Here is a 10,976-nt window from a genome sequence, read left to right on the forward strand (position 1 = left end):
TTGGAGGCGAGAGGTAATAATACCATAGGAGGTTGGGCAGAGTAAGTCTAGGGGTAGACGGTGGGGAGTGATCCAGTGCCAGCGATCCCCTACATCCTTTCTTCTGAACAACCGTCTGGGCAGTAGTGAGGCCAGAAGAGGAGGGATCAAGGTCCAGAGACTCCTCTTGAAAGAGTCCCACAAGGTTACCTTGATGGAGCCTGGGAGGCGTAGATCCTGCTCCCAACTCATCTAGGCTGACCTTGTGGCCATAACATCCTAAGACTATTCACCCACATTTCTGTAGCCGGTCAGGGGTGACAAAACACTTCACATTCCTTTATTATCTTATTTGGACCTCACACTGGGCCTAGTAGCCTTATTTTCTAGATAAGTAAAAGAAAGAAATCCATTTGCTCCAAGATGGCCCAGCTAACAGGTGGCCAATTTGGGCCTTCCTGGGCCATGGCCTCTTCCTCCCTCTTCCCACCCCTGAGGGTGTGGGAGGGCAGAAGGGGGACCCCTGTCTTCCCATTGGAAGGTAGCCATCTGTTGTCTGGAGTGCTGACCTTTGCTTTATATACTAGGCCAGGAAAGTCTCTCCTTCCACTTTCCAACATGGAGCCCAGATCTCTATTGGTTGGGCAGGCCCACGTAGGAGAGGGCAGACTTCAGAGGGAGAGGAGGCCAGAAGACAGATATTTGGAGGATGGAGAATTGTGGAATCTTGGCTCTTAGACCTACTAACTGTGTGTCCTTTGCCAAGTGTCCCTACTTCCCCGTTTTCTCCTTCTGTAAACTGAGGCTAACCCTATCTGGATCACCACAGGGTCCATGTGAAGAAGGGCAATCAGTCAACAAATGATTCAGAAACTACTGTGTGCTATGAACTGCCCTAGGAGCTGGGGAGACAGAGAAAGGTAAGAGTTCTCAAGGGATAGGTACCAACCCCAAAGTCCCACAGGAAGGTACACTGAGGCTGTTGCTGTTCTCTCAATCTGGAGGTGAGAAATGCCACTGAGGAAATGGGGTTTGGAAATGATTAAACCCCCTTTCCAGGCCCCTGGCCTCCACCCCCCACCCATGGCCATAAAGGAACCCTTCTGACATATTCTCTGTGCCACTTGAGTGGGCTAAGAGAGCCAGGCCTGGAGTCAGGAAACCTGGCTTTGAGGCCCAACTCTGATGCTTACTTGTTGGCTGTTGAGTAAACTGCTTCCCTCCCCTGGGCCTCAGTTTCCTCACTTGTAAAAAAAGAGGGTGATAAGCTGTTTCTTATTTAGCTCATGGGGTCACAGGATCATAGATCTCAAGCTAGAAAAGACCTTTGAGGCCATCACATGGAGCAATTACTAATAGAGAACAGCACAAAGCTGATGTCCAGGACAGAACATTACAGGTCCAGTACAGGCGGTTAACAACCCAGAATGGTTCACTGATTAATAATACAGATTCTGCGATTCATGCTTGACTGATGCCAAAACTACAAATTGTACAGTTTATGCTTAACTAGTGCTAACTGGGGAGAAATACAAGATTTCAGAACATGAGAGTCCTGCTTCTTCTATCACTGCCTATCACTGCCCACGGCCCACCTCCATCACTTGCAATAGTTGTGATAGGTAGGGAAAGCAAGAATCACTGTGCCCATTTTAGAGATGAGGAAACTGAGTGTCCAAGGTTACACGATTAACAAATGTCAGGAGTCTGGTCTTCTGACTTTAACATACACTGCTGCTTTGTGCTACATTTCTCTGTCAAGGGAGTAGGGTGGAATCAAGGGGCACTGTCCACTAGAGAGTCCTGTGCTATCAAGTTACCTTAGGCAGCCCATATTGTTCTTGTTGTTTAGTCTTGTCAGACTCTTCATGACCCCGTTTGGGGTTTTCTTGGCAAAGACACTGTCAAGGTTTGCCGTTTCCTTCTCCAATTCATTTTACAGATGAGGAAACTGAGGCAAACAGGGTGAAGCGACTTGCCCAGTCACACAGTGAGTGTCTGAGGCTGGATGTGAACTCGGGTCTTCCTGAATCTAGGCCCAGTGCTCTATCTACTGTGCCACGTTGGCAGCCCATGGGCTGGTCTAAGGCTGTTAGCCCTTGTGAGGAGCTCAGCAAAAACCCTTCTCTATTCCAGAATTGATGGACTCTGTGCAGACTCCAACATATTTTTATTCTCTTTATTTTTTTTGTTTGTCCCCCCCACTTCCATCGTGGCTAATGTGGAAATCAGTTTTGCATAGCGTCTTATTCGGAGTGGGTTTTGGATTTCTTGCCTTTTCAGTGGGTGGAGGGAGAAAGAAGAGAAGGGGGAGAATTTGGAACTCAAAGTAAAATTAAATTGAATTAAAGATAGATTACATAACAAAGAATAAAGCTGCAGCAAGCCTTAAAAAATGAAAGAAAGAAAGAAAACATTCTCCATGTGAAGCTCAAGGGACTGAACCAAGCGTTTGGCTGAGAAAACCACTGGCTGTGGTAACTGGCCTGAACCTCAGTGGTCACAGGGCCCAACACCTTCATTCTGAAGCAAAGAAAGAACTGACCATAAGTAATGTAACAGAAATTCCAATCTGGGTCTCTTTGGCCTCTAAACCGGGCATTCTTGCCACTATCCTGTGGCTCCTTCCAATTGGTGGTGGCTAAGGCGAGCATGGCAAAGAAGCCTTGGTTGGGCACCTGGTTCTGTCCCACTTTCCCCTGGCCTTGCCAATGCAGGGGAAGAAAAGGCCCTGGGAACTTCTTATCATTCCTCCTGCTGGTGTGGCTACCGGCACCAAGTCTCTCTCCATTCCAGTCCACCTTTCACTCAGTTGCCTGAGTGACCTTCCCCTTGACAGTCCTCTGTTGGGCGGACAAAGCCTTTGATGACCTTCCCCTCCTCCCCACTTTTCTAGTCTTTATACCTTACTCTCCCATTCAGGTACACTGACCGTGAATGGCATACTGCACTCTAGCTCTTGACTCTGACTGACCCCCATGCCTGGAATGCACTCCCTCTTCATCTGAGCCTCCTGGATTCCTACAAGTCTCAGCCCAAATCCCAGCTGCCACAGGAAGTCTTTCCCATCTCCTTTAATCCTAGTGCCTCCGTCTGTTCCTTATTGTCAATTTATCTCATGTATAATTTCTTTATCTATAGTAGCCAGTTGTCACACCCCATTCAACTGGAAGCTCCATGACAGCAGTGGCTGTGTTCTGGCTTTCTTGGTGCTTAGCATAGTGCCTGGCACATAGTGCATGTTTAATTCATGTTTACTGACTGGCTGAGGACCCTGAAGTAGCTTTACCACAAGTGAGTCCCCTCTTGTTCCCACCTCCTGTCTGGGCCATGGCTTGTCCCTAACCTACATGTAGCCAGTTGTTGGCAAGGTGTGGGGGGAGGAAGGACGAAGGAAGAGATGTAGGAAGAACGGGCTGGGACAAGTAGTCATGGCATTCGTCCTGGCACCGTCCCCAGTAACACAAGAGAATGACCATTACGATAACCCAGAATTCCAGAGTATGGAGATCTGGGGGATCCCATCCCATCTTCCTAGACCACAGGGGTGTGTGTGGGGGTATGTATGGACATGGGAGGGTCTTGCGGACTCATCCAAAGGATGGGTACCATGAGTTAAAAATGGGGGTGCTCTCTTGACAGGGTTCCAAATCCCAGCTGAGTAATGAGGAAGCTGGAGAGCCCAAAGCAAAGAGAAAAGGGATCATGGGGCTTAGGAGTTTGGAGGGACTTGAGAAGTTGTCAGGGCCAACCTCATCATTTCTTCAAGAAGGGCACTGGACCGGAGATCACAAAGATAGTGAGTTCATGGCAGAGCCAGAATTTGAGCCCAGATTCTCAGTGCTCTTCCCAGCAGATCTGTCCAGATCTATCCTTTTGATAGGCAAAAGCCAAGCAGGAACCTGGGGAAGAGAATGTCCTTCCTCCAAGGCCCCACCTTGGCCCTGGGGAGATGGGACAGAAGCCAAACGGATGGGTACCTGCAGGAGATTCTGGCTCAGGCCTCCTTCCAAAAGCTCAGCCAGGGCCACACTCCCCACTGGATTGTACCTTAGCACCCACAGCACCACCTTCAGGGAAGGAAAGGAAACATCTGCCCCCTAAAACCCTGGGGCCTGTGCGGGCATCTTGGGAGGCCAGGGGCTGGAGAGACTCCCCAGCTTTGCCACATCCCTTCCTGCCTTCCCACATCCTCAATCAGGAAGGCCTGGGAGAGGTCCCGGGGCAGGGACAAGAACGGGGAAAGACTATCAGCGACGTGGACTCCCCCAACCACCCTTCAGGGGAAGGGGGTGATGGAAGACTGAGCAAGCCCTCTGAGGGCCCTGACGGGCTTCATGGGCAGTATTTCCTGGGGGTCAGAGGCACCACAAATAGATGGGCCTTAGGGCCCATCAGAGAGCAGAGCTGGACAGGACAGAGGATGCTGGGAGTCAGAAGAGCCCTTTGAACAGAAAATGGCACAAGTGGGAAGGCTTCATGAACAGAGGATGTGCCGGTCAGCCAGGAAGAGCTTTAAAGATGATGGCAGCCAAGCCAGGATGTGGAGTAAAGGGGCCCAGGTTCAAGTCTTGATTGTGACACTTCCTAACAAAAGTACCCTCTTGTGTGTATATGTGTGTGTGTGTGTGTATGTTTGTGCCTGTGTGTGTGTTCTAACACTCTTATTGTGGTTACTCAATAAACTCTGGCCCTTTCACGATGAAAACCTAACTGACACCCCCAGAGCCCAGGGGGTAGATGGGTTTAGGGCACTGAATGGGAAGGAAAGCTTTTCTCCTAGGAAATGATATGGGCCCAGCTAGAAGTCAAGGACTTCCTCTCATGTTCTGGAACATCACGGACATCAAGAATCCCCACTGAATGCCTCCAGGGAGCTGCGAGGGTCACAGAATGTCCTGTTATGATGTGGTTTTATGGAGGCTCCAGGACAAGTCAGTTATCCAAGATCTTGAGAAAAAACGTTGGCTGAGATGCAGCTGGGTGGCTCAGTGGATTGAGCGCCGGGCTCAGAGATGGGAGGTCCTGGTTTGAAATGTGTCCTCAGATTCTTCTTAGCTGTGTGACCCTGGGCAAGTCACTTTACCCCCATTGCCCAACACTTCCTGCTCTTCTGCCTTGGAACAGTATTGATTCTAAGACAGAAGGTGAGGGTTTTTTTAAGTCATTGGCAGAGCTGGGACCTGAACCCAGGTCTTCTGACTGCTAGCTCAGGGTCTTTGCAGTCTATCAGAAGGCTGGAATCTTAAGAAAACTATCAGCAGGGAAAACCTACACAGTTCTTGGAGATGCCTTGATTTCAAAATGCTACATCAAAGTACTGCACTTTGAGTCACAAGAGCTGGATTCAAGTCCCTACTGCAAGGCTTACTTGCTATGTACCTGGGCAAGTCACTTCCCTTTGGGAAGGGGGGGCTCTGTTTCTCCTTCTATAGAATGGGGATGAATACCAACCTTATAAGACTCAGTGAGCGAATGGGTATGAATAGGCCTACCCGTGGGAGGCAAAGAAAAGATGGAGAATCACTCAAGTATTTGTACATCTCACTAGATTCTTTAGGAACCAGCTCCCAAACTGGGAGACAGCCATTTGGACACACCCCACTGGGCAGCCCATCTGCAAGGCCTCTGCCAGACTGCTCCTTGCAGAAAGGACCCACCCTCACACAAGGGCAGCAGTGTGGTGGCAGGAGTAGCCCGACTGTCTTTGAATACAAAGGACAACACCATCTAGTGTCTCCCTCTGGTCCTTCCTCTGCCCTCCTGCTCCCCCCCCAGCCTGGCACATTGTCATTCGACTACGTGAGTGACTCACAATTCATGCCAGGTGAGTAGGAAAGAACTTGATGTCACTGAAGTGGATACGCAAGAGCTCCAGGGCCTTAGAGCACAGAATGGCAGAGCTGGAAAGCCCTGGAGAACCCAGAACTCACAGCCTCCGGACTTTGGCCCCTGAACCACCAAGGGCCCTTGCTAAGGCTATCTGGCTGTAGGTGTGAGCAGACTAGCAGGCCTGGAGCTCAGAGCAAGGTGGGCTCCTGCTATTCGGGCTTCCTCCCCAGAGCCAGAGGCCGTCCACTCCCTGGTGGAATGAGAAAAGACTTGGCTTGGATCTCTGCTTTGGGCACTTCCTAGCTATGTGCCCCAGGGCCATGCACTGCTCACTGAGCCTCAATCTCCTCACCTGTAAAACGATTCGGCATCATATTTGCTGTGTCAGCCTCACAAAGTGGTTACAAGGAATGTTTTGCCAGCCTCAGTGCCCTGAGGAAAGTCCCCCCCCCCTCAAAAAAAAAAGTCTTCCAGAGTTGTCTGAGGCCCTGAGGAATGAAGGGACTTGTTATGGGTCGCCCAGGTCAGCTTTCAACTCCACTGGACCACACTGCCTCAAAATGGACCTCAGTGACTAGATTTCACAGAAGAGGAAAAGGAGAGACACCCAGAGAATGGAAGGGACTTGCCTATGGTCACACAGACACAGTGGTTGGTCTGATTGAGCTACAATGATGATGACATCGAAATCCCCTACGCTGCTCTCAGCCATCAGAGCTGGCATGTTGGTGGCCCGAGGAAAATGAGTAAGAGGAGGTCCCAGGGGTAAGTGCAGTGGGGTGCAGAGCTGCTTGACTTGGCTTCAGTGAGAAGAGCCTTTGATTTACCATTCCCAAATCATCTGTGCCTCCCCATTCCCCCACCTCCCTGGAGAAGGTGAGACTAATGGAGTCCTGGCTTGAATGTGTCCTCAGGGAAGTCAAGGCCCCTCTCTGGGCCTCAGTTCTCCACTCTGAGAGACAGGAGGCCACTGGGCACTCTAAGGTGACCAGGCAGCACTGAAGGAAACACTCAGTGGCAATTGGAGGCCAGAGAGCAATCAAAGCTGTCATTGTTTTCCCATCTAAGGTCCCAGCCCCCCCCCAGTCTAGCCACTAGGCCCTTTGGGGGTCCCTGGGCTCCAGGGAAAAGAACCCCTATTCTAGATAAGCCCCAGCTCAGTCTCATGGACCAAGATCTCTTCCTGCTCCAACATTTTGAGGCTCACATTCTCTGTTCTAAGTCTCTGAAGGGTGTGGAACCCCAGCCAGAGGAGGTTCTGCATTTCCAGGGGGGCCAGAGTGACTGGTTTTGTTTAAGGGGTGGGGAGAGAGGCCAGGGAGAGGGCCTGGAGGGGAGAGGGGCCACTTCTGCCTTTCCTCCTTGGGACTTGGATGAGCCCAGGGGCAGGACGGTCAGGACCCCAGCCTTAGTCCGAACTACCTTCCCCCTGGGCACAGCAGCACAAGGATAGGCTTCTGCTGCCCCTCTGCTGCCAGCTGCTGTCAGCTGCTGTTTTAAGGCTGTAGGCAAGTCCACACTGCCCCCTAAGCCCCCACTCACACTATTCCAGCACCATAAAGGTCTTCTTCCCTCAAACCAACTCTGAAAGGTGGACAGTGTGGTCCCTTCTTTCCCCATTTGACAGAGGAGGAAACTGAGGCTCGGGAGAGAATCCAAAAGCATTTATTTAGTGAAAAAGCGTGTATGCAAGCACTGTGCTGCAGGGTGCTGGGTGTGGTGGAGGGAGGTGGATCCAAAGCTGGGCTAAGGGAGTAGCTCCCTGTCCTCAGGGGGTCAAAAACGCCAAGGAAGAGGGCGGTGCAGGAGCGAACAAGCGGCAAGCGGCAGAGCACTTAGCCAAACCCAGGGGGGCTGCCCCTGCCACACAGCAGGCAGCAGCGCTGCTTGGGGGAAAGACGCCGAGGGAAAGGCCGAGGGCAGCGACCCCAGAACGCAGTTTGGGCTCAAATGCCCCGTGACTGCATTGCCCCTGGCAGCGATCGATCGAGCGAGCGAGTGAGCCGGGGGGAGGAGGGGGGGAGAGGGAGGGAGCGAGGGAGCGCACAGAGGGTCCGGGTCGGCCCACCTAGCAATTCTCTGCCCATTGGAAGAAAGGCTGCCTCCAGGCCTGCTCCCCACCCCAACCCCCCAGCCCCAAAACTTCCCTGAGGGGAGGAGGTTAGTGGCCTTTGACTCCGCAGGCGCTGCGCCCAGCGAGGAGCGGACCAAGGTCAGCTACGGGGTCCCACTTCGCCCGGGGGTGGCGGCCTCGGACCCCGCTGCGCTGGGATGGGCACCCCGGGCGCCCTGGGCTAGAAAGCACTTCGCCGGCCGAGTCTTCGCACTAGGCCAGACTCCGGTTCGAGGTGCTCGCCAGGAGGCTTAGGCTTTCTTGAACCCTCCGAGCCCACGAGTGGGTGTAACCTCCTTACAGGAGCCAAGAAGCGTTTGTGGGGCTGGGGCTGGGGCTGGGAGCGAGAGTGCGTGTGCGCGCGAGATGAGAGAGAGAGTCTCTCGGGTCTCGCGACTTTACTCCCCAGCCCCCTGCATTCAGCCGGAGGCTCTCGACCCCTCCTCGGGAGGCCCCTGGTGCCGAGGGTGGAACCCTTGGAAAGGTGCAAGCTCCGATCTGGGTTCCCACGACATACTTTCTCAGCCCGGGGCCAGGAAAGAGGCGGGGAGCGAGCAGCTGCCTGGGGTCTCACCGCCATCCACAAGGGGCTGGGGGCTTGGCTTAGCCCGAACAGCGGCGGGCAGAGGGCGAACCTGGTAAGCTAAGTTATAACCAGGGAGAGAAACAGACTCCCGCACGCACACAACACGCGTGTACACACACGCACACCACAGGTACACACGCACTCTTGCCATGTGCCTGTTCGCGCGCCTACCTGCCAGAATTCTAAAGCACTGCCCGTGCGGCCGGCCAGTGCCCACGGCAGAGGGAGGCAGGCAGGCAGCGGATTCCGCTCTTCGGAGAGCTTGGGGACCACTCAGTACTTGCCTCCTTCCTCCTCCTCCTCCTCCTCCTCCTCCCCAGCCAGGCCCAGCGATGAGTGCAGCCACTGCCCCCCCCGCCGCCGCCCAGCACACACGCACGCACCGAGTGCTTTAAACCAGCCCGGGAGGTGAGGATGGACACTGCTCGGAGCAAAAAGTTCTCCGCTTCCAGGGGGCCGGCTGCTCCGAGCTCGGGCTGCCCGGGGAACCCTGCCAGCCTGCTTGCCAGCCACAGGCCCGCTGTCCGGAGCCCCGGGAGCCCGGGGCGGTGGGGTCCGCAGGCAACTGGGCGCTCAGGTGGGTCGGGAGGCGGCCCCCGGGGGCTGCGGGCCGCCCCGGCAGCCCCTGCCCCGGAGGGGCCCAGGGCCCAGGGCACTACTGGGCCAGCCAGGTGTGTGCCGCCACTGAGGGGCGGACGGGGGGCGGCGGGGGCGGGGGTCACTCACTCACCTGCCTTAAACTCCTGCTGGCTCTTGTCGCCTTCCTCGTCCTGGAGCAGCAGGGTGTAGATGATCCCGAAGGAGTTCTGGATGCCGAATATGGAGCCGTTGCACCAGGTGGCGGCGAACACCACGAGCCAGCCGTAGCCCCCCTCGGGGGGCTGGAAGCCCGGGCCGGGGCCGGAGCCGGGGCCGCGGGTGCTCACCGTGAGCTCTGGCTCGGGGCTGCTGGCCGGCTCCTTTGCCTCCGCCTCCGCCTCCGCCTCCCAGGGCCCCTTCTGTCCTCGGGACTCGGGGCTCCGCAGGGCCATCGCGGGCGCGGGCGCGGGGGGCCGGTGGTTGCACGGCGCGGGGCGGCGCGGCGGCGGCGGCGGCAGCGGCGGCACGGCGGGGCTGGGCTGGGCTGGGCTCGCGCTGCTCTCCGCGGGCGGGCGGGCGGCACGGCTGTTGTTGTTGTTCCGCCTGTTATTGCTCCAGCCGCCTCCTCCCGGCCCAGCGCCCTAGCTGCCCAGACCGTCCCGCGACAGACGGTCCCTCATGCCCTCCTCTCCTCCCCCCACTCCTCCCCCTCCTCTCCTTCTCCCCCTGTCATCCCTTTCTCCTCCCCCCCCTCCCTTCCTCCCACTGTCTGCGCCGGCTACAGCCTCCTCACCGCTTCTCCTCCTCCTCCTCCTCTTCCTCCTCCCCCCAGAGGCTCCCCCCTCCTGGGCACCTCGGGCCCGCCCCCTCCCCTCTCCAGTCAAACTTAGCCTCCCTTGGTCTCCGGAGACTTGCCAGGGCGGGAGACGAGGTCAGAGAGGAAGAGGGGCGGTCAGCCGGGCCCCGGGCCCCCAGCCCTCCCGGAGGGCGGAGGGCCCCAATCCCCTGCGGCCAGAGGGGTGGGGTGCTCTCCTGGGCTCAGGCTTAGACTTGGGCCCGGGCCCCCTCGCCCCGCCACTCTAGCACTAGCCCAGGGCTAGGGGTGCCCTTCGCCCACCTCTAATGGAAAAGAGATGGCTGGGCGTCGGACCCCACCCCTGCCCTCGAAGGGCACCCCCAGCCCCCTTGTTCCCAGGGCTGCCCCGCCCTGGCCCGGCTCCTTGGGAGGCTGGCCCCGAGGGGGCCCCCAGCGCCCCAAGATCGGAGCTGGGACTGGTGCGGGGGCTGCCCCTCGCAGCCCCCAAGGCAAAACCCCCACCCTTCTAGCCCCCCAGAGCGCCCGCCTGGGGCCTGCAAATCCGGGGGCCGGGAGGAGGCGGCCCCGCGGCTCCGGGCCCCGCCCCTTTGGGAAGTCAATCAGGGCTTTGTTTGCGCCGAGCCCGAGCCGGAGCCCGGAGCCGCCGGGGGCCGAGCTGGACCGGGGACTGGGGCCAGGGGCCGGGGAAACGACTCCCGGCGGCCGTGGCGGAGGTGGGCACGACGTTGGGGGGCAGGGCCGCCGGGGAAGAGGGCTCAGCTCGGGCCCCTCCCCTCTGCTCCCGGGCCGCGTAGGGCCAGACTGGACCGGGCCGGGCCGGGCCGGGCCAGGCCAGGAGGGGGCGGGCTGAGCAGTGGCCAGCAGTTTGGGAAGCACAGGACAGGCCGCCAGGAGCCTGCATTCGTGGGTTGGGCTGGGCCGGGGCCGCAGGCATGGAATGGAACAGAACATGTAGTGAGGTGCCATGCTGTGCTGTGCCCTCTGGTACCTTGCTGGGCACAGCCACTGCTCTACCCGGGGCCAGGGGCCTTGGATGCTTCAGTCTGTGTTCTTTCCCTTCCCCAGGGAGG

General features: G+C 56.9%; 1 protein-coding gene across 1 annotated transcript in view; it reads right to left on the reverse strand.

Annotated features, from left to right (window-relative positions):
- SLC16A2 (solute carrier family 16 member 2) overlaps window positions 1-9,792 on the reverse strand; it is a 94,403-nt gene extending 84,611 nt beyond the window's left edge. The window contains exon 1 of the mRNA XM_007505629.3: window positions 9,241-9,792. Within this exon, the coding sequence (XP_007505691.1) occupies window positions 9,241-9,541 (301 nt within the window). The 5' untranslated portion in view covers window positions 9,542-9,792. The remainder of the gene's footprint in view (window positions 1-9,240) is intronic.
- Window positions 9,793-10,976: the final 1,184 nt, after the last annotated feature.

The sequence above is a fragment of the Monodelphis domestica genome, chromosome X (assembly GCF_027887165.1).
Source record: "Monodelphis domestica isolate mMonDom1 chromosome X, mMonDom1.pri, whole genome shotgun sequence".
In the NCBI taxonomy this organism is placed as follows: Eukaryota; Metazoa; Chordata; class Mammalia; order Didelphimorphia; family Didelphidae; genus Monodelphis; species Monodelphis domestica.